The sequence below is a fragment of the Strix aluco genome, chromosome 5 (genome assembly GCF_031877795.1).
Source record: "Strix aluco isolate bStrAlu1 chromosome 5, bStrAlu1.hap1, whole genome shotgun sequence".
NCBI classification, from domain to species: Eukaryota; Metazoa; Chordata; class Aves; order Strigiformes; family Strigidae; genus Strix; species Strix aluco.
Genome location: NC_133935.1, coordinates 29,633,039 through 29,656,743, shown reverse-complemented (window position 1 = coordinate 29,656,743; position 23,705 = coordinate 29,633,039). Strand labels below are relative to the sequence as shown.

Genomic DNA, 23,705 nt, shown 5'->3' with positions numbered 1-23,705 from the left:
TTGATGATTACTGTAGATGTAGGTGGGATAGCACAGTACAGGGTGTGAATTCTCTCAAGCTCTGGCTTCAGTTGGAGGCATTGCCTTTTTTACAGCATGCTGGCTTTATGGCTACTGCTTGTAGGCTGTTAACTGCTTGTGGTGGGGAACGTAATCAGCTCAGTTGATAAAGGGTTTTTGTGTGTTATCAGCTACAGCAGTAATAATGCATAGCTGTTTTATACAAAGGTGACCATTCAGTCACCTTTAATAACTTTCAGTTAATGAAGTTATTAATAAGTTAAGTTATTAAAGGTGGCAGAATAGTAGGTACTTTTATTTAACATGGGATTTTAAGGCAGGTAATGTTGTTACCCTTTTCCTTCTCTAAGCATAATTTGTACCTCTATTGTGAGGTTCTTTATGGAGTATGTTTGTGGGTAGACCACTGCTTTGTATGACCCAAGCAACACAGCTTTGGGAGCTCAGATATTTTTGGAAGCTCTTGCAACCTTCAGATCTCGGCCTCTGGGGAAACATTTGACACTCTACGCATCCAAAAATATCTCAGTGGATATAATTTCTCATCAAACTTCATTCTGGTGTTAAGACTGCAAAACACCTCCATGAGCCTATGGTCTGAGGCTAAAGCAATAACAAGCTAGACTACAGCTCTTTCTCACCAAGAATTTGGTAGAATTTTGAATCTGTATTTGTCAGTAGATAAATTCAAATACACAAGTAATTCATGATACACAAGTATTGCCAATGGCAGAAAACTACTCATTAAATATTAAGTAGGTAAATAATACAATCGACCAAGAAGCTCTGACCTGCAGGTGTTGATGCAGTGAGGCCTGAAGTACAGCAGTGGGAAAGTTGTCAAAAGGGACTCTGCTTTCTGAGTGGATTGGACATCTGAAGGAGGAAATCCTGTCTTCTGGGTATCAAGATGTATTTTAGTTTTTTCATCTCCAAATAGTACTGGCCACCGATGACACATAACAGGACCTACGTGCCAGTATTGCAGACCAAATGTTCTGACACAAGGTTGCCAGTTTGTGACGATTCTTGTTCCTAAGCTTTGAGAGAGCACTCCAGCCCTGTCACAGGGCAGGACTTTGTTCCTGTTGATGTTGGGTAGAGTTAGAAGGGGCACTTGCCATTTATCCTGATATGTTTTACCAGTATGATTTCTGGAGTCACCTTTTGAAGTGACTTGTGCACTCAGTGCTGCTTGAGCATCCATTCTGCTTTGTCTGCATGGTTATGCTGGGGACCATGGTACTTCTGTGCAGGGGTACTTGTGCTGCTGCAGCTGTCAGCAGCTATTGTACTGTCTGTCTTGCTCTGTGAAAGCTGTGCTGATGCCACAGGACATAGAAACTTCTGTAGTGACTCTGGTGGAAGGCAGCGATGGTTGGATCACACTTTTATCTAAGATTTGTTTAGGTTTTAATAAATGTTACTGAAAGTTTGCAGTGAGAGTGGTCTGAATATCATCTGGGAAACAGTGCTGTGCTGTAGCTGGATTTACTTACATAAAAGACCTGTGTAAAATTAGATGGCGTTGTCTTTTATAACCCAGTTTTATATGGGTTCAGTCTACATTGTGAGAGTTCTCTCAGACTGAGCTTCGAATGTATGCTGCTTTTGTGGGCATGGGTCCAAGTACCTTTTCTGTGGCAGCAGGACCAGGTTATGGTGCAGTCACACCTGTGGGGATGGCACAAGGCAAGAACAAGGAGTTGGAAGTGTAGACCTGGAAGCTAGCCTGGTGTTAAGATCCCTGTGGTACTGTTCACACCCATCTCACTGTTTCATGTGAAAATCTTTTATTTGTGAGTCAGAGGATAACAAATGGTTGAGAAACTATGCTCCTCATAACTTTGTTTGCTGGGATGGCTGCGTTGTGTAAATCTGATTAGAAATCTGTACTCTTTGTGTTTGCTTCCTTTTAAAGTCCGGTTTCTTAGAAAATTTGTGTTTTGCTGGGCAGCAGGTCAATCCTAATAAGGGCTCGTTGGTACCTGTTTACTGTCTGTTCAGTTGGTAAACTATGATAGTGCTTTGGTTTATAAATCCTTGATGTTTCCATCTTCCTGTCAGCAAAGCATACTGGTCTCACTTGGCTGAACAGGGTTGGCTGTAGCAGGGTTGGCCTCGCTATTTTGAAAAGATGTGACCCAGCTTTAGGTGAGGAGGTTCATGTACTGATAGCAGTGTGGCTCTAGCAGACCCCATGCTGCTGTAACTAAGCACTAATACATGCTACGATGGAACCAGCTGTTCTCAACTGAAAGTATATCCCATGGAGCTGGGAGATAGGGTAAGGACATTCTCAGCAGCATGGACTTATCCTGCATATAAAATGCTCTTGTGCATGCACCTCAAGCCTGAGAGCCTGAAATGGTTTCCTACATAGAGGGTTGGTTTCCTGGCTATTTTGAATTTCTACCATGTTTGAGAGTGGACTGTTTGGCACCTTTGAGGTTTAGTTACTTTACTGCACTCGTATCTAAGTGAATTTTATAGAGCCGATGCAAAGCTGCTTGGGCATACAGTTTCCTTGTAGGGATGTGATGTTGCTGAATGGTGGCTCATGTTACCCTTTGTTGTTCCATGATTTCTAGAGAATTCCCTGTTGTTTGCATCTTTAGGGTTATTTGTCTGGCACATTTTGGAGCTGATTTTGAAAGCTCTGGACAGGGAGAGGAGGTGGGGCCAGCTGTAACAGAGCATACAGGAGGGGCACTACCAAACTGTCAGTGCCTTGGAAGGCTCTCTGGTGCCAGTTCTCTCAAATTCATTATATATAATGTAGTTATGGCCTCTGCTGGAAAAATCTGCTGCCTTCATGTCATCTGGGTGGAAAGAAACACACAGCATGCCTATACCCTTCCTTGCACAATGTCCTTGCCTCTATGATAAGGTACATCATGTTCAAGCAAGAAAATTGGGTTCTGGTCGTAGCTGATGTCTGTTAATATCTTTATGCCTCTTAAAACTGTTACTTCCAACAGCCCTTGCTACCACTGCAGAGGAGATGATTCTCATTTACCAGCTTTACAGAAAAATAACTAAAAGCTGGTACAAGGTCACTCCAGGGAATGGAGGACTAAGATAGGACAAGATGCTGTAGCTCCTATGCCATGGCATGACTGGAAGTGTGTGTGTGTATGTATAGCCATCATATGGGGTATGCGTGAGCAGTTCATGGAGGAGGCTTCTTGTCTGACCTGAGCATTTGAGATGTGTAGTCCTGCAATGCCTTCTTCAGAGGCTGTGAACTCTGCTGAGGATTTTTTTCCCCCTGCTACTGTGCAGGGTTGTAAGTAGATGTTCTTGTTAATCGTTGAGTGAACGAATCAGGTCTGTGAGTACAGTGACTTCTGTCTTCAAGGTCAGAGATTAGAGGGTTAGTCTTCATGGATGACCTAAGCATGGATCTTGTTTTATTTGGCCAGACCCTCTGTCTGCTGGAAAATACAAACATGCCTGTATACGTGATTTAAAAAAATTACTATGGGGGCATTTGGTGTTGACCCTTGTATTTAGATGGCCTAGCATTTTCCATACAAAAATTGTGACCTTTCGCTAAGGAGCTCTTAAAACTTCCATTGTTTGCAGGAGGCTGTTAACATTTAGTATGGGAAGCACCATCAGAGAACAAAGTGCCTTTTTATGTTCCACTAAATTAGATTCAGCTTTGAAGGAGATATAAACTGTTAAAATGAACTAGTTCTTTTTTCCTGCTTTCATGCTTCAGGAAAATTCTGGCATGCTACCAAAAATAATTTGCCTCTAGTGCTGGACCTGCTCTAACTGTTGCAGCAGTGAGGACAAGAGCTGTGGTGTTAGCACCTGTCCAGAGCAGCTGTGGCAACGGTTGCAGCAGTGTTGAAGAGCCCAGCACACGACCTCTTGCCTCGAGGCCGTGCTGCTTGCTTCCAGGGAATTTCGTAGAGCAGGAAACCCCGCCCCAGCAAACCTCAGTTCAGCAGTTAGCCCCTGTTGTCTCTGTTCCTTCTCTCGCAAGCAGGTCCTTCCCTCCTGCCTCTTCAAACACCCACAACTCCTAGGTAGAAAAGAGATTGGGACAGTTTGCATGCGTGGACGTAGCCCATGGCAGAAGACATCAAACCTGTGCTCACTGCAACCACATGATTTGGTGATCTTAATTCTGTCATCTAGGAAATGACATACCTCCATCATCAGCCTCCATCAGGGAGGCAGCCCTGACACCTCTCATGGAGCTAGGTCAGATCATTTACATTCAGTGTTACCGCGAGCTTTTTGTCAGCCACAAGAAATTAAACACACAAGACAGGATTTCCTGTTGGTGTGGAAACTGCACGGTGAGCTCAGCCGAACAGGGCTGGCAGGCAGTGCTGGCAGTAATACCCTAGGATCCAGGCCCAGCTGGGTGTGGAGAAAGGGGAAGATGGTACAGCATAATTGTGCACCAGAAGCTGCACAGTTTGTTCTCTTTCACGATGATTCTATATGAGGTGGAAAACAGTGATTTTTTTGATGGCTTTGAAGATTCTGAAAATAATTCTAGCATTTGCATTTGTCGAGAGCCCGGCTGTTTCAGTGTGTGTGGCAAGGCTAGGCAGCTGAGCTCATCTGGCAGGGATGGGTCCTGCTCTCGGGCAGGGTGTGCTGCTTTCCACTTCTTTTTGCTTCTCGGAGCCCTAATGCTCACCTGACCCTTTGAAGCCACTTCAGTAAATCGTCAAAAACTTTGTATTTATTCCTTTTGCTGGGCTAGTTTTTTGCAGGATTGGTGAGCTGTATCAGTTTAACTACAGCTGAGAATGAAAACTGGGTCCAGCTTCAGGAAGCTGGTGAGACCAAACAAGGAAGGACAAGGGAGCAGGGACAGCCCTTCAGCAGCCGTGAGCTATTAAATTGGTTCAGCCCCTGCCGTGTAACAACACTGAAATTGTCTACCAAGAAAGCAATCATGACTGATTTCTTTCATGGCAGTGCCCAAGCCATATGCAACAAAGACAACAAAAAGCAATCAACGGCTAATCTCCTTTATAGACAAGCCCACACCAAGTGTGGGATAGAAATAGAAAATGCATTTTAGCTGTGATTAGCACAGCAGTGGTCAAAAGAGGATCCAGCATGGATCAAGCTTAAGCTGTTGAGATGTTGAGGTTTCAAGGAAGATGCATGTTTACATTACCATTATTCAAACTTTGTGTAACGTGGGATATTGTGAATTCAATTGTTCTTGGGATGAATAGAAGATCAAGTATTGTCCTTAAACAACAGAACAGTAAAAACAACATCTGTGAACCAACATTTGTAAAAGAATACAACTATCTCCTTTTTAAGAATGGAGAATGGAAGCAGACAGAAACTATAGCTAAAATTGTTGGAAGCGTTTTGTTTGCTTAAAGACAGTTGTGAAAGACTTGTTCTAGGGACTTAATAACTTTTTATTGCTTTACATATTCAGAGCTTTTTCTCAGCCATCGTGGCTCAGTGTTGTAAACATTCCATGTTTGCAAATCTGGCCACGAGTCTTTAAGTGGGGCACCCACAAAATGAGCATTATAACCATTTGACTCTGAATGGAAATGTTAATTTAAAAAAAAAAAAAAAGGCAAGTATTAAGAGCACTGTGGCAAAGTGGAGAGTGTCCTAGTGCCCAGAGGCTGTGGTGGTCATCTTTTGTAACTGTAAAACCATCCTTTCTTTTCTTCTTGACCCTTCCTTCATTTGTTACCACCTGTAAGTTGTCTGCAAGCAGTGAGATCAAACCATGTTGATGGAAGCTTTCGTAAATAATGGGGTAGGAAAAACACTCAGATATAGCATTTGTCTGAGCACAATCTGCGTCTCTAGAATGAAGACTGCTCCATATATATGCTCCTGAAAATGAGATCTTAGACCTGACTTTCTGGAGAGCAGACCTCGAGTTTGGAAATACAACACTGACACTTCTAGAGGACAGAGCATTGCAGGGCTCTTGGTGAAGTGGTGATGCTTTTATCGATAGGTTACTGGATTGAATCTGGTCAGTTCAATAAAAATATTTTAATACGTTCTAAGGTGAGGGATGTGATCCATATATGGTTCCACAGGGTGTGGTAAATCTCCTTTTCTAACTTGTAGCTCTCATTTCCCATTTTTGCTCTGTGCTAAGTAGGGAGCTCATTGGAACCAGTTGTTGAAACAGCACGGTGTAGTGGGGTCCTGCTCTCCTCGGGGCCTCCAGGCTGAGACAGAGCTCAGGATTGTATCATACGTGATAAAGTTGCATAGGTTATAGACAGCCTGATGTCTGTCACAGGCTGAAGTTGAATGACTTGTTGGGGGTTAGCCATTTTCATGGTTTCTGAATTTCCCATCAATTCTTTTGAAGGCTTAGAGTTTGCGAAGGTAAAGCGGGGGGAGGGGAGGAGAATTAGGGTTTGGAATCCCTGAAGTTGGGAGTCTTATGTGACTATCCCCTCCAGAAAAACATCATCACTGTTAAGTTTCTCTCTGTGCTAGTCACTTCAGGAGGAAGATGAAATGCTGAATTACATTTGAGAAATGTTAGAGGTCTGAGATGAAATCATACAACCATGTCTTAGATGAAATAGTAGAATGAGGGAAGGAAGAATTGTTTAGATTAAAAGGGGGAAAAGAAAAGCTACCTCAAATCCCTAAAACTCTTCTGGAGATTGTTCTTCTTCCTTTAGACTTTTGTGAGAAAATCTGGGATGTGTGACCAAGAGGATCTGATCCTCATGTCCTAACCTGAGAGAACTGGGTCATATCACTAGGATTTTATGCCTTTGCCTGTGTGCTCGAAATGGAAATATTCTCACCTCCCTTCTTGCACTAAGCCATCCCCCAAAAGGTAGGAAAAATGGATTGCCAAAAATAAATATTTTTTCCCCCCCCTTGTCTCTTTGCAGCAATTCGGCAAAATCCTTGATGTAGAGATAATCTTTAATGAGCGTGGCTCGAAGGTAAGTCCTGTTCCTGTACCTGCTTCTCTTGTTTTGATTGCAGAGTAAAAGGCAGTTCATTGCCTAGAGAATATACTCTGTAGAGATCAGCAGGAATTAGTGTGATGGGGGAAGGGAAAAGCTATTTTGGGGACTCTCTCCTGTTCCCTCTGACTCCAGATTCTGAGCATGGTCATTTCTGGGTAGCATGTACAAATGCTTCTAGACACTCCCGTCTGTAATGTGGGATCAGGTTCCCCAGCCTTTTGAACAAACAGGGAGTCAGTCACTTGAGCCCTCATACCAACCTGTTCCCATTGCACTAGCAACGGGCGCCCTCTGGGGAAGGCAAGATAAGGTAAAACAGCTTTGTGTGATGGGAGACTGTAAGAACAAAGCCTAACCCACCCACCCCCCCAACTGCATTTTCATTGCATTGAAAAACTGTCGTATCTCATATGTGAAAGGATTTTATTTACTCTATTTTGCAGACTTGACATTTCTGAGATACTGACCTTTCATGTTTGAGATATTTGATGCTTAATGTAAGCAGCCTCATTCCACTTGCCCTGCCCCATGTGGATCTCTCCCCACTGAATTTGCATTCACACACCTATTTTCATCTTACAGATATGTTGAGAGGGAGGTTTTGTTGAGGGTTAATGGTAATTTATTTCTCTGGAAATGAGATTTCAAATGTTGCTCAGGTCAGCTGCAGAGAGATTCAGTGATCTTTGTCATAATTGGCAATTGGTTCTCATCACGTAACCAGTATCACCACAATGACAAATTGATGTGATTCTCTCTCTGCCCAGGAGGTTCAGCACTGGAATAGCAGGGAGTTTTGCAGGTCAGGAGCGAGGTGCATTGCCAAAGCTCTATGGGGGAAGCTTTTGCACAGTGCATGTCTATACTCTGCTTGACTTAATCAATGCTAAGATTCCCATTTTCAATTAAAACAAAATTTCCCTCCTTCCCCCACACACACGTGTGTGCACATGTGTGCATGCACACAACAGATTTCAAAGTTGCAATTCAGCTAAGCAGTCTTGGTCTAGAGTCTATGCCTTTTGCTTGGATTTGAGGTTCACAGTCTTAAGGTGGCCTCTTTGCTTCACATATATTCTGGGGTATGTTCAGAGCCTTCTGCAAATTTCCACCCATGTTGCCCAAGATGCATTCTGAAATTCTTCAGTCTCTGTATTAGCTGGAAACCAGAAAGCTGTTGATCTGTATACAAAAGAAATGAGTTTTAGCCCTTTCTCAGTTGTTTGTTGGTGCTTAATACCATGTTTGTTTGTTGTTGTTTTTTTTTTTAAATAAGACAGTCTGAACAAGTAAATGTCTATATGGCTTGCTTAGGGAGTTTTACTTCCCTGTGTGGATAAAAATCTATATGCTTTACCAAAACAATCAGCTATGCTGAGTTTGTAAATATTTATTCTGCTCTCTGCTGTTCTTCTGATATTTATAGGCCAGAGCTATCTGTGAATTAGTCCTGATTTTAGTAATTTCTGTTTGGCTTTGGGAGTAGCCTCCTGGCCTCTATCAGATCCCTACTTGTTTGGATGTAATTGCAAAAGAAAGAACAAAAATAACTGGCCTTGGCAAGTGTTGAGCTCTGCCCTTCACCCCCACTGCCAGTGCTTCCCAGAGCAGTGTTTTCCTCTCCACACATGAACTTCGCTCTCTCTCTCTCCCATCCATACAGCCCTGTATTAAATGCCTACGGCTGCCCTTTCCCTTTTAGGCCACACTAATGTTGGAGGCTTTCTGTGAAGACTTGATTTATGACAATGAAAAGTACCTTCTTGTGCAGTTGTTAAAGCCCAAGGCTTCTGGTTTTCAGTTAAAACAAAAATTATTGCTGAAGAGTTCCTTGATGAATTTTATCCTCAACCCTTAATAAATATATGAAAAAAGATTGTGATCCAAAGAGATGTTCTTCCAGTCCTTGACCATGCAGTTTTCTACTGCTTTTTTGTCATCTTACAGCAAAAAGCAGTTGCAAAACTGATAGCCTGTATGAGCAATGTGGCAGAATCTGAACAGAATGAGAAAACACTCAAAGAGTAATTTTGTGGTATCTTTGCATCCTTCTCTACACAAAATAATTCCTGTTTTAAAAAGAATGCAAGATTATTCCTGCTTAGCATGAAAATGGGAGGCCCCAGTGTTTGAGTGGGGTGTGGCTGCACGAAGCACCTGGTATTCACATAATAATGGAAAAACAACAGTTTGGTGATCTGATGGTGAAGCAAAGGAAATGGATCTTTCTGGAGGCCACTCACTCACTCTTGGGTTCTTCCTCCACCTTAGGAAAAAAAAATCTGAATGCATTTTCCTGCCCTGTGGTTTCCATTCTAATCTAATGATATGAAACCTCTCTCTCTCTTTTCCTCCTCCTCTCTCTTGGGAATCCGAAAGCAGAAGCTCCTGCTGCCTGCCTTGTGCTGTGTTCTCAATGCTCCCTTCCCTTCCCTTCCCCGGGTTCCTAAGGGTTGTAGAGTTTTGTCTATATGTTTTGTAAATATTTAAAAAATACAGTGGTAAATCCCAAACTGCCCTGGGTTCACCCCCACCCAGTGTATGATGGGGTTGAGCAGCGCTTTGTCCCTGCCGAGCTGTGGTGGGAGATCTCTGATGGGATCGCTCCAGTGCTGGTCAGTAGGAGGGACTGGAGGAAGCATGTGGGTTGCATTCTTCCTTTTGAATCCACCTGAGATGACCAGGCAGTTTTCTTCTACAGCCTGGGGAGAACTATATCAAACTGGCTGCATCTTCAGGATCTCTTATGTATTTAGAAATTTTGGTGACGAAAGAGAGAGCAGCGTGTCCGTGTGTCCATCACAGCCACCTTGCACCTCAGGTTCTTGCATTTGGCTTAGGATATGTTGTTTGTTGACTTTCTTGTATCACAGCAGAGTAGGAGGCAGTTAATAATTAGTTTTGCTGATTCAAATCAATCTGAATTCTTGTTTCCCAAGTCGATTTCTGCCCAGATCCAATCTGTTTAGTAGGATTATATAGGTCCTGGTAGACTTCACACTGATACTGCTTTGCTATGTATGAGAGATGCAAACTTGAAACATCCCTTGAATTTAATTTTGTTCTATTCATGTTTAATAGAATGACGTTAGTCATCCCTTGATGTGTTTGGTTTTTTTGCTTGCTTCCAGGAAACTAGCTGTTTGTTTCATTTATCCTGTTTACCATTACATTTCTAGTTCTGACCTGTATAAGTGCCTTTAAATAGCATTCCACTCATGGTTGCAGTTTACCATGCGCTTCACTGAACCGTGAATAAAACGCCTCCAGAGGAAGTAGAGAGAGAGGATTCCTGCTCCTTTTGTTAGTGGAGATGCATCCTCTATATGCATATTTTGGCACCGTTGTGCTGAACCAAACAAGTGGACATATTTGCAGAATTAATGCAGTCTGCCTGTGTAACAAGTACCCTGTGGCATTTGTAAAGCTGTAGGGGAAGGGAATCCAGGCTCTTTGCTCATCAGCTGAGTACTGTGTGTGTGGCATTCCAAGATGTTCCCTCGATGACATTCAGAGACCAAGAATGCATAAGCACACAGCAAAATCTTGGCTGAAGTGGGAGGGGTTTTTTTAATCATTTAAAAATCTAAAAAAAAAAAAAAAAGAGTTCATAGTGTAAATTTACGTCCCTCACTGCCTTCCACTTGGGAGACCTGGATCTCCAAGTTCTTGGAGTGTCTCTGAAGTGTCTAGAAGCTCTTTGTATTTAATTAAATAATTGGTTGTATAGTAGCTTACATCTTGTCTTCACAAAGAAATTGCATCTATTGATGAGTAGAGTTCTCCAAGTAAACCTGTGCTAACTAAAAACTTGTGCAGAAAGCTGTGTGGAAACACTTAGGGGTTTTTTATATTTGCAGTTAACCATAGGTTAAGATAAGAACGGAATTTAGGTTTTGATAACTGTGCCTAAAAGGCTGTATGTTTGCATGAGCATTTATTTCTTCTCTGAATGGATTAGGTGCTTTGAGTTGAGCCACTCTTGTTCTGGACTTAGTTTCCACTCAGTGAAATAGATACAGACCCCTACTGCATAAAATAAATCAGAGGTCTTGTTTTCATTTTAGTTCTATTTTTATAATTTTTGTTCAGATGTCATCAGTTGAGCCAGAAATACAAATAGTGTTATTAACACAAGGAGGCTTAATAACATATTAAGTATCAGCGACCAGCGTTGCTTCCTCAGGTCACCAAATCCCTTTATAATGTCAATGGCATGAAGGAGACATGACCTGTGTCCCTTTATCCTAGTTCAGCGAAGTACAGTTTTATGCCTTCAACTCTGCAATACTCAACTAATGAGTTAAAATTAGTCCATACACTGAACTGGTTTATTTAAACGTGAATAATTAAGGCTGAATTTGATGGCTTGATAGTATAAGCTGATTTACCACTCCTTTGGGAGCGCCTTCCCAGCAGCGCTCGTTTCACTGTGTAGGGAGTTGAATCCGGGGTGCTAAATTAGCAAAAACCTGATGCAGCAGGGAGGGAGTGAGAGAGAGAAATGAACTTGTCTTCTGCCAGTTTAGCTAGTTGAACTCACAGGCCACACAGTAAGATCCACGATCGGTCAAGGGCAGGAGGAGGAGCACACAACTGGGGACAACGTGGGGCCGTGAAGCCCCTGACCCGAGTTATCTGTAGCTGCTCTGAAGCCCTAAGCTCTTGCTGCGCAGCAGTGCTGGCTGGGCTCCTGCTCTTCGCTCCCAGCCTCTCTCCCCTCCTTGGTTTTACAGGAGGGATTGGCAGTGGAGCAACACAACAAGCTGGACGGGGAAAATGATCTGGCTTAAAAATAGCCCTGCAGGTTTTTCTGAAGACACATTTATGTTTTTTTTAGCCAGATTAATTCCTGCACCTGATTCACCAGCTTGCACAGGTACGCGCATGGGTGCTTTATGCATATGTCCCTTAATGCACTCAGAGTGCGGCACGGGGGCAGGGAGGAGCTGGAAGAGCTGATGAAATGGTGGCAGCTTGGTTTATGCCAATTCCCTCACCAGTTTAAAGTGTGTGTTTGTGTGTGTAACTTCAATAATGTGTTTCTGAATTTCATGCTGTGTTTCTGTCGGTGCATTCAGTCCTGTTCATCCCAGGTGGATTATAGCTGAAACCCTCCTACTCTCTCCAAATGCCTTGGAAACAGGTAGCCTAAACTGCTGTCTCCTTGGCCATTTTTTCAGGCTCCTAAAAGTTTGTTTATTATGGAGATAAGGCGGGGTGGGAAGCAAAAACTTGGTTAAAACAAGCACAGCAGCAGATGACAGCAAGGCTGGTTGCTGGCTGTGTGCTCCAGTGGTACAAGGCAAAGACGCTGCTGCTGAGGTGACTGGTCTAAGCTCCGTGACAAATGAAGGGTTAACAATGCATGGATTTCAAGGGGCTCTGTTCAGTTTCCTTTGATTTTATTTTCTTTTTTTTATTTTACTTTTTTTGTTGTTGTTTTTTGTTTAATTTCTGTGTTCTGGCCACACCCAGGAGAACCGTCTGCTTTTGATTTCTCCCTTTACGGTTACATGGTAAATTTTCTTTCTCATTCTTCAGAGATGGAAACATTCAAATACTATATATATACATTTATTTTTTTTTACTGCTCATCATGTTGCTTGTTATTTATTGCAGAGTCTGAGGCCAGACTAAAAGGGTGGCAGTTACTCGGTCTCTTCAGGCCCTTTGAATAAACCTTTGGGTAAAAAGCAATTAGTCTGGCACTGCAAATTACTCACCAGTCCTAAAAATGTTTGCTGGGGTTATTTAGTGTTCGCTGAGTACACTTGGGGCTTAAACTTAATTTCTGCTTGGGAGAAGTTCCTGGTAGCGGCTGGTGGAGAAGAACTGTTGAAAACTTCAGCCTTGTTATAACAACAGCATTATTAAACCCAAGCTATTTCTATAATCTAAATTTTAGAAACCTTGAGCCTTTTTTTACCCAGGATTGTATCTTCCCTTCCTCTGGCTCCATACCTACTACTATGGAGCAAACCAGTACCTGCTGTAAAGCTAAGCTAGTAAATATTGGACATCTGTCATGTCTTTTTTTTTTTCCTTTTATTTCAAGGGCAAGACAACCTTGGGAGGGAAAACTGAGAATTGTGGTATATGTATTTAGGTACAAATTAATCCCTATTCTTTACAGGTCATCTGTGAGAAGGAATTAAAAATATATGTATGTGCTTTTTTTTTCTCTGCCACATCAAAAATGTGTGTATATAATTGTTAGTTTTTAAACTTAGAAATAACAAAAATGTCAAGCATGACTCACCTATTTTCCTGATGAAAATTTGAATGTCTAAGAGATGCATTAAGACGACAAACCAAGGGGGCACAAATACTGACTCTGCCATAGTCACCTATATAAAGTATTAATTCAGTGTTGACATTAAATGGTTCTCAACAGAGTTGCACAAGCTAAGGACTGATCTGTCAAACAAAAATTGTGGTTAATTAGTTATGTTGTTCAGAATCAGATTGATTCTGTTGTAATTCACATTGTTAATTATTTTCATATAGTCTGCATGTGGATTGTACCCTACCTTGAGTTAATTTATTAAAAATACTGAAAATTCCTAATCAGTTTAAAGATATTTAATGATAATGTGGTTTTTAAAATCCCATACAGACTTCACTAATTGCAAACAAAAGTGAATTAAAATAGTCTTCATTTGGTTCTAGCCTGCACAGATTAATGTCTAAAAAATTACCTTCCCTCTGCTCTCCAGCTTTCAGTTCACATCATCACCGAAGACATAACTTTCATTCGGTCTCCACAGGCTTGTCTAGAACAAACAGAAATTTTAATGTAAAAAGAGAAGAGGGAAATAGATTCCTGTTGCAGTCTTTACCTCCCCTCCTCCCCCAACCTTTTAAAGATGTTTTTTCCCCATTATATAGAACCAGAGGGAAAGGTGTTGCTCTATTTCTTAGTCTTGCCTTTCTCTGTGGGGGTTCTTTGAAGCAGACATGATACCCTTTCCCTTCATAATCAGCTTTGCTATTATATCCCCCACATTTCCCCCCCCCCAAAATTCCCTTCAACATATTTGAGAGTTATATATGGTTGGCCTGTTTTATTAGCCCACATCTCTTGTAGCTCAAATTTAACTCATTTAAACAGAAAACTTTTATGCTTTTCTGACAAAGGCATCAGTTTGTTATTTATATAGCTTTTTATTTATAGCTGGAGAAACGAAATTATCTGAAGCCTTAGATTATTGGGTTGGAGCCCAAAGGAGCACTCTTGTTGATCTCAACATTGCAGTACTCAGCTAAGTTCTTTTATTACTGCTATTCAGGGGAAAAAAAGTTAAAAAAAAAAAAAAAAAACACAAAAAACACCAAACAAAAAAACCAACCCAAACCAAAAAACCTGTGTTTTACAAGTGTGTAACAGTTTTGTGCTGGAAACCTAGCTGTGGATGATAAAGGCCAGCATGTGCAAACAGCTTGGGCTTTTTAAGATTAGTATTGTAAAGACCTTTAAAAAGCACTTGAAGAATGATGGCTTGTGTCTTGTTGCTAACAGTGCTTAGAAATCAAGATGCTGCTTTTTTTCTTTGGGTCCAGTCCATACATATTGACCTCAAGCTGCATGGAGGGGGCCACGAGGCTAGCATGCCATTTCCCTGGCAAGGCATAGCTATAGGTCACTTACATCACCTCACTCTCCAGTTAATATCTGGAGTTTCCATTGCATCAAATGCAAGCTTTGTTCTTCCGCTCCTGAGAGTGTTAGAGCCAGCAGAGATTACTCTCTGTACATTAAACCAGTATTTGCTTTATACCAAACCACAGGAGCCAATTACTCCAGTTCTTAAGATACCCTAAAAACAGAAGGCAGCAAAGTTTTTTTGTTTGGCCCCACTCTGTAATGGCATGAAGAATATCTCATCACAGTTGTATGTAGTAAGATATTATTTGTTACTAGTTAAAATCCTAATTCACTTAGTCACGTTGACTCTGTATTCAGTGCACTCATCTCCATGGAAGGAAGCATGATCTCTTACCCTGCCCCGTTATGCAACTGCATGAGTTGGCAGCAGTATGAGCATGTAGGACAGGCATGTTGCATGTGCCTTCATAGATGCGGTAAACCTGAATTCATCTGAAGAGACATTTTAGTAGTCCTTGATCCTTTGTGGCTGCTCTAAGCAGGGCATGTCAATTTTTCTCAAACTTCATGGTCTAATTAGGCAGACATTTGTTGCTGTCCACGGTGCAGAGATTGCCATCTCAGAACAAAGCCAAGTAAGATGGGTAGCAGAGTGGGAGGGAGGTAGCAGTGGGTCAGCAGTGTCAGACGAAACCTGCCTTTACCAATGAATTGGTATGTAGGTGTTCAGATTTACACTCAAGTCCAACACAATACTTACAGGAAAATTCTGAAATTAAGAGTATGTGATACTCTAAATATTCACGTTCAGTAATGTTTATTTGATGGTGCCACCTAGAAGCCCTGCTTAATTTCAGGGCCCCATGCGTTATTAGGGAAGTTACAGGCATAGGAGTAGACATGAGCTGTGCCCCGAAGAGCTTACAAGGGATGCCTTACAAACAGCCCTTCCTCTCAACAGTTTTCTAAGGTAGGTAATTATTATTGTCTCCATTTTACAGGTGGGAAAAGCAAGGTTCAGTGTTTGATTTGCCCAAAGCTTCGCAGAATTCCTGATGCCAGGCATGAACTCAGATCGCTGCTTGCTCTCGTAGCAGTTTCTCAAGAGAACGAAGCGCTGCTCAGTGTCGATGTCCTGTACTGTGTCTGGGGTGGGCGGGGGGTCCTGCAAAGCATGTGTGTTAATTAGCAGAGGGGAGAGAAGCCCCACTTGGGCTTGACCAGCTTGCCTATGTCAGAGTAGGGTTTAGTGTTTTTAAACAAACTCACAAAACAAAACAAATAATTGTCTCGAGTAACTTTGTACATCTTTTTTGGTCTGGCCTCAATTGCTTTGATGTTTTCTTTTTTTAATTACTCTTATTATTCTTATTATGATTATAGTTCCTTTATTTTATCAAATTTAATTTCTTTCATTTATGAAACATGCATGAACCAACAATGTGACTCTAGGAGGTTATTGCTGAGTTGTGCTGATGTCGATTTCATACTGTGATATTTTTTCTCTATTTACCTAGAGATCAGTATTTCAATATATAACGATGTGCATGTTTTCCCCCCTTCTCCCGCTGCATGCAGGGATTCGGGTTCGTAACTTTCGAGAATAGTGCTGATGCAGACAGGGCCAGGGAGAAATTACACGGCACCGTGGTAGAGGGCCGTAAAATCGAGGTGCATGTCTTCAGTAATTCAATTTCTTCTTTATATTTATTCTTTTGATTTCTTTTTGTGTCTTGCCTCACTTATTTCACATTTGGATCCCAGTCTCGTGTGTGCGTGTGTGTTTGTGTCTGTGTCCTTCACCTCCCTGCACTGAAATGTATAAAAGTTTACACCCCTTGCAGAATATTTTTATTGTTGTTTTGTGTATTTTTTCTTTTCTTTCTTCTTTTATTGGTTTTTTCCCACCCACTCCAAATTTTTGCCCTTCTGCTGTCTTGATTTTTCCTTTGCTTCAGTTTGCGAGGCTCTGATTTCCTGTTACTAGGCCTGAACAAAACTAACTGAAAGAGTACTGTCCGACTTCTAACTCTGTGTCCAAAAAAAGAAAGCAGGGGGCCAACCAGTATCCTCTCTTTCCTCTGAGGCCAGTTCTCCTCCACCCAAGTGTGAGATGATGCCTGTGGTGGGAGGGGAGGGCAGACATGGGACAGAAGCCCCAGGTAGGCTGTGCTATACACACTGCTGGTTTCTTGATGTGCCCAAGGTCAAGAGTCAGCTTGGTGAAAGCTAATACTTAAAGTTTCTAGCTTTCACCAGCAGGGGAGTGAAGGGTTAATGTTGGCTGGCCAACATGGCCGTATATCAGGCATGCCCGGTGTTGACCAGTTTGGTGTTCCACTGTGTTGAAGGCTAACTGGCGTCTTCCCTCTCTCCTTCTTTCTTTAAACAAACAAAAAAATGAAAAACAAAAAGTACAAATATTAAAAAAAAAAAAAAGCCGCCATTTTTGAGTAAGATGTCTGCATATTTTGCCTTTTTTTGTTTTGTTTTTTTTATTTCCCTTTTCGATGGTTTAGCGTTTAGGGCCCTTCACTTGACTCACTCTTTCCATGGTAACTATACACAATGCTGGCGATGGTACGAGTTGGCGGTAAGTGAAACAAAAGCACTAGAGAAGAAGCTTTTTTTTAAAAAATTTTTCTTAAAATCACAAAAAAACAAAATTAAATAAGAAAGAAAAAAATCCATCTGCCATCTCACATTAACACTACAAAATGTGATTTGACTTGTTGTCCCCACCCACCTCCTTCCCCCTTCTTCCCCTTTTATTTTCAATGCTGTTGAGTAATGCCGCCTGGACTTTGGATGTACATATTGTTTTGTAGCAGTCTGAGCTGTTTGATTACTGACTTCATGGTGATTTCCCCTTGCACATCTTACTCAGAGTTACTGAACTCCAGTTTGGCTGGTTTTTATTAATGCACCCATTTCCTACTCTCTCTCCTGTCCCTTCTTTCTGCTGCTCTCTCTTTCTGAGACTGTTTGTAGCTGTTGCTGTTTGTTTTCTCTCTTTTGTTTCTCTCTCTCCCCTCTTCCCTGATTTATTTTTTTACTCAGTTAAATGCAGCTGTTGGTCTCTTTGCTGACTGGTGGTTTCTGATTGGTTCTGGCAATTTTTTCCTTTAAGTGCTTGTGTTGCACTTTGCTGTAGCAGCTGATTTCAGGCACTCACTCCGTCTTAATGATTGTCTGTGAGACCCTATCTCCTCCCTCCTCCCCTCCCCACCCTCTGAATCAATTGTGGTTGGTTTTTTTTTTCTTTCTTTTATCAGTGTGTGTTTAACTGCATGCTCTCAGTCTCATCATTGTTGTTTCCCATTCTTTCTTTTTAAATGTGTAATGTTTCTATTGTTTTGGGGCTGAAACGAGAGTAAAATGTAGCTCCAGACTCCCCACCCTGTGTACGCTCACATCCATAAGTCTCAAGGACCTGAGGCAGCTTTTATTTTTACATCCTTTTCCTTTTTCACCCTGGCCTCAATTCCCATTTGGCATGGGTTTTGATAAGTTACTAGTGTTGTATAAAAACTTCACCCTCCTTGCAAGAACTTTGAGGCTGTCTGACACGGGGCTGCAGTAACTTGGCTTCCAAACGGGTTCATCTTTTCTTTATCAGCACCATCTCTGTGGTAACACCCCACTTGCTTGAGCAATCAAACTGCTTGGAACTATGCAGAGCTCTGTAAAGAGGGTGGAGGGCACAATAAACCAGGAAAAGACCTAGGTCTACTGCTATGTATTTCTTTTTTGCTCCATGAGATTTGTGACAAGGAAAAAATAATCTGGAAAAAGATTTGAAAATGATGGGGAGGAAATCGGTGAATGTAGACTGTCCAAACACTTAGTGGCATTCCAGAAATCTCCTTGAGCCTTGGGAGTTCAAATCTAAAGCTGATGGACTCCAGGCTACCTTTTTCTATCCAAAAAGTATGCCTGCCAGCGACCTGCTGGGCCCCAATCCCAATGGTGAGCTTGAGAAACAAGTCAGCTTGTGCATCACCTGGTTCAGTTCCCCTGCTCTGAGAAATTACTGGTGCCTCAAACAGAACCTGGACAAAGTTTTACTGAAAATAAGCACGCACCAGGGAGTGGCGGAGCTGTGGAGAATCTGCACTTTACTCTCATTGGCCTTTTGTTTAATGCATAATTTTAAAGTGCCATGTTTAGCTGTAACTTTTATAATTAAATGGCAACTGTTAAAAATAATTTAAAGATTGCATTCTTGTAAAATTAGTTAATTTTTTTTTGCTCAGAGAAGTATAGTGTGTGTGTGTGTGTGGTATCTATGAGTTTTCCACCATTTTCCCTAATGTCCTATGCTTCCTTCCCTCTCCTCCCCCTCCCCTTTCTTACTTTTAGGTTAACAACGCCACTGCGAGAGTGATGACCAATAAGAAGATGGTCACACCTTATGCAAATGGTAAGAGAGACTGTTTGTACTAATGATGAGCTGAAAGTTTTGAAGACAGACAAAAGGAAAAAGTCATGACCTCTCCTCAGGACCAAAAAAACCCACAACCCCGAATTATTCTTCAGTATAACCCTTAAGCGTTTGTGGAGGAACACCATTTTACAGATGGAGAAGTGGGGACAGAGGAGTAGTGACAAGCCCAACATGGCCAAGCTGGGTAAAGAAGCCAAGGACTGATGGGTGTCCTGCCACTACTGCAAGCTGATGCTGTACAGTGGGATGTGCAGTATTCCTGAGTCTGATTGCCATCATGTAGATACCTAAATACGAATGCAGCAGCATAACTTAAGATACATAATTGGATATATCTCAGTTTAGGTTCTAACTGTAAAAGTACAGCTGTCCCCAAGCAGCTGGCAAAACACAGGCATTGTGCTGGTTGTTTGCTCGCTTTTTGTTACAGACTGTGCCTGTGTTCGGTCATTTTCCGGTGAACCTGAATAGAGAAAGACCAAGTTGTCTGCGTAATGAAGAGTCCTGTTTAATCTTGGTGGTTCTGTCTGTGCAGTAATTTTATTGTGTAGGCATATATAGCATAAAAAGTTGTTCTTCTCCCAACGGAACTGAATGCTGCTTTGACAGAGATTTTGAATCTGAGTCTTTGTCCTGAAACAGGCAAAAAAGTTTTTTGGTCTGAAAATGTTCCCAAGCAGCTTTAACAAGGCAAGAAGCTGCATACAGGTAGTTGCTAGTGTGAGAATCCATTTTGGTTGCAACATAAGACTCAGAAGTCAGAAGATATGGATTTTATCTGTGGCTCTGCTACTGACTTATGTGGCTCTTGGCAAATAAATCTTACTTTGGTTACGGATCTAGGGAAAGAGGGCCAGGCAGATTCTGAGTCTCAGTGTTTGAAAGGAACCAGGAGATTTTGTAAGAAAAGGCAACACAGCTATGTTACGTTGTCCTGAAAACAAGGGTAGAAAATACATATGACTATTTGGTAACAAAACTTGGCTTATTTGTGGAACTCTGATAACGGGCAGGAATATTTTGCTTTTGCAGCCAACAATTTAAAGCCAGCTTTAAAGCTATGCCAAGGTATTTAGTATTAGGCTAGGCTTAAGGCATACTGACAAGTGGTCATACAACTGTTACTAAACTTGAAGGTGGATCTCAGTTCTCTCATTGCCACCACTCACTTGAGTATTTTGCCATCACGGTGGGCAGGGCAGCAGCAGCGTGCCCAGTGTTGTGGAGGTAGTGTGCATTGCATCTCTCATTGATACTCTGCCAGCAGATGAAGGGGTGGTGTTGATATGCTGCAGTTCACAAAGTTGTTCATATGGTTTCTAGGCTGGTTAGAGGTGGTAAAGTGCAGAGAGTGTATCAAGACTCCAAGACAGAGGAAGGGTATAGATTTATTTAAATAAAAATACATGTGTAATTGCTAGCTGAACAGCTGAGATCTTTCCTGAAAGGAATGCATTGTGGAAGCCAGGCCAGATCATATTTGTTAGATTTACACCCCTTCTTTCCCCCAGTGGAAAGGTCAGGGGGGAAGACAGATAGGTTTCTAGATCTGGCTGGAATTGTGTTCCTCCTCGTACCCCAGTGGTGACTTCTTTAAGCACTATTCTCTTGTAGGTTTTATGCTGATGATTTGCAGTTCTTGACAGTTATCCAGATGATATTAAAATTGGTTCTCTGGGAAGGCTTTCACCTGAAAAGCAGCATAAAGAAGACAGGAAGTACTAAAATAACAGGAGAAAATGTGAGATGAACAGACTGAATTGCTTTTCTGCACCATAGTTGTGTAATTCAGACGTTGCTTTTTAGCAGATCTCTAGTAAATAAGACAGAAGGGTGTTTTGAGAATTTAAGGCTATAAATAGACTTGCCTGGATGACAGTCTGGGCCAGTGGCTTTAGAGAGGTTTTGGATCTGCAGCATTCCCTGTGAAGTCAGGGAGGAGCTGGAGGAGCTGGCAGCAAGGTTCATGCAGGGACCGCAGGGTCGCATGGTGCTTGTGGTGAATATGCATATAAGGTAGTTGGCATTCCCTCAGCGGCGCCTCTGCCGTGCTGTGGATCAGCTGATACTTTGCTGTTCTCTCCGATACAGCGACCTGTACCTAGAACTTGATATTAGAACAAGGCAGTTGGCCTCCATCTACACCAAGGGGGATTGAGGCGAAGCAGAAATTGGAAAGAGCTGTGCATGTGAAGCTGGGACGCATGCAAGAGGCTGTTCCCCCTACCCACACTGCCCGCTCCTTCTCTTGGTGTAGATTTTGGCATTCACTGCAGTCTTTGTTGTTTCAGGTTGGAAGTTGAGTCCTGTGGTTGGAGCGGTGTACGGCCCTGAGTTATATGCAGGTAGAGCTTAAGTAGACACTTCTACTTCTGCCATTTAACTGCAGTGGTGTTTGTTTACGTTCTCAATCTGCTGTTTCTTTATAACCTTTTTACGTTTTTGTGTTTTTTTTATTTTTTAAATTAAATTAGCATCCAGCTTTCAAGCAGATGTCTCGCTGGGCAATGACGCCGCAGTGCCCCTGTCAGGAAGGGGGGGTATTAACACTTACATTCCTTTAATCAGTAAGTAGCCCCTGTTGGCCCCTGTATTGTTTCTGTGCTTGAGTTAACAATGACCTGTTACCCTTCTCTCCAGTCTGTATAATATATACTTGAAAGGATGGGTCTCGCTGGGAATGAGTTTACCTTGAGCCAAAGTATACTGTGCAGCTGCTGTAACTTGTTCATCTGCAGTGTGTTTCTGTACTGGTGAATGGGTCTTTCTGAGCGATGAGGAGGCTGCAGAACAAGGGGAGGGTGTGTGTGAGGAATAGGCCATTCCCTTGCCCCTCTCCCCATTTTGAAATCAAAGAAACCACACAGACAAATCCCTAAAGTACATATTATACAAGCTGCTAAGCTGCGAGTCTTCAGGGCCCCTAGTGGCATGCACCTGGACGCACAGTGGGTTGGGTTTGTGCCCTGGGACTCCTTCCCTCTCGGTATCTGTTTATTACGTATTTGCAGATGCCTCTGAGGTTTTACATCAATCATTTCATCACGAGCCAGTTTACTCCAGGGTAAAGCATAATAAAGCAGGCCCCACTATTCACGGAGCCAGTTATTGGTCACACTTGTTAAATGAAGGTGGGCTTTCAGTAAACTGGCGCTATGGGAAATTGCTGCTGCTGTTATATGGGCTATCTTGTCTTTCAGGCTGTAAAATGAACATACAGAGGATTGGGTGGCAAAGAGTGGGAGGGGAAAGGAGGGAAGAGACTGATGTAAGTTGGTTGACTTTAAGGGCCTCTTGACAAATTATTTTAAAGAGCCTCTGCAGTTTTGGAAGAGCCGCCTGCTATATTGATAGTAACTCTCTGCGCTTCTCAGACTCTAACCAGACTGCATGGCGGTGTCAAAAGACGGGGGGGGATTTGTACCCTGTTTGTGGTGGGTGAGGCATGCCAAAGCATTAACCTCTTGCATGCCAAACCTCCCTGCAACCCTTCTTCCCCCAAAGGCCATGGTGTAGCAGGAAGTACGTATCGGATGCTTGCTGGATTGTAAGCATGCCCCTCTGCAGGACTGATGCAAAATGTCCCACCGCTGTGGAGCTATTGTGTCACTTCATTTGAAGCAGATGGTTGTTCTCTGGGCAGGAGCTTGGATCCTTTTCACCCTCCACCTTGTCTGTCTTTACAGTTCCAGGCTTCCCCTATCCAACTGCAGCCACCACAGCAGCCGCGTTTCGGGGAGCCCATCTGAGGGGCCGAGGAAGGACAGTGTATGGGGCAGTCCGGGCGGTACCTCCCACAGCCATCCCTGCCTACCCAGGGTAAGCACTGGTCACGAGAGCAGAGTGCTCTGCACAGCTGTGTCAAATAGCTAATCGGTTAACCAAAACATAACTAAAATTGTCTGGATGGTGAGAGTCAGGGTATTGCTAGTGACAGAGCATTCTGCACATGATGGCATCCAGTGGGGGCAAATCTAAATTTTTCTGTGTTAAGTACTTGACTGAAACAATTTTCAGTTCTTGCAACAGCGTAAAGTGCTGACAGATTCCTTCTCATAATTTCTCAATTTGTCTACATGGTATTCATCATCCCTTGACCTAATATGTTATAGTGCTTCTGAGAAGGACACATAAGAGGTCTAAAATTTCTGAAAAGGTTCTGTTCTTTGCACTCCATTTACATTTTCATATCCAGGAATGAGGAATATTATCCATTACCTTCATGCCTCACCATCTGGCAGTAGGACACAGAAGAGCCAGTTACCCACAATGGATTTGCTTTCTTTGTTGGAGACGGTTTAAAAAGGTTTAAAACAAAGATTAATCAAGTCCATTAATTTGAAGCTGGGAGTGTTTGGGATATAGGGAGAATGAAAGTACAGCATTCTTCTAACTTGTATGAAGCAATTAGCATTCTTTGCCCCTTGACTTTTCACTAGTAATGCAGTGGAATAGATGCTGTTACAAAAGAGTATTCTGCTGTTTAAAAATAGAGGGAACTAGGTTTGTATGTGAGTTTTGTTTTGGGGTTTTGTTTGTTTAAGTGTGATGGAATGACAGATGAATCAGCAAATCCCTTCCAAACTGTCTTTTTTTTGTTTCTGATTTTGGGGATGCTTTACTCATGTTGCCTGTCTCTGGAATTTTACTTGCCATATTTTCTGGG

At 42.2% G+C, this 23,705-nt stretch overlaps 1 protein-coding gene across 17 annotated transcripts in view; it reads left to right on the top strand.

Annotated features, from left to right (window-relative positions):
• Positions 1-23,705, top strand: part of RBFOX2 (RNA binding fox-1 homolog 2) — a 176,512-nt gene that overhangs the window by 132,197 nt on the left and 20,610 nt on the right. For 13 of the 17 annotated variants that reach the window (XR_012623518.1, XR_012623520.1, XR_012623519.1 and 10 more), the window contains 6 exons: positions 6,903-6,956; positions 16,171-16,263; positions 18,955-19,015; positions 21,331-21,384; positions 21,514-21,606; positions 22,726-22,858. Coding sequence is in view for 14 of the 17 variants with exons in the window: in XM_074826530.1 (XP_074682631.1) it covers positions 6,903-6,956; positions 16,171-16,263; positions 18,955-19,015; positions 21,331-21,384; positions 21,514-21,606; positions 22,726-22,858 (488 nt within the window). In the remaining 3 variants the exon portion in view is untranslated. The remainder of the gene's footprint in view (positions 1-6,902; positions 6,957-16,170; positions 16,264-18,954; positions 19,016-21,330; positions 21,385-21,513; positions 21,607-22,725; positions 22,859-23,705) is intronic. The other 4 variants (XM_074826533.1, XM_074826535.1, XM_074826525.1 and 1 more) reach the window with 2 other exon arrangements.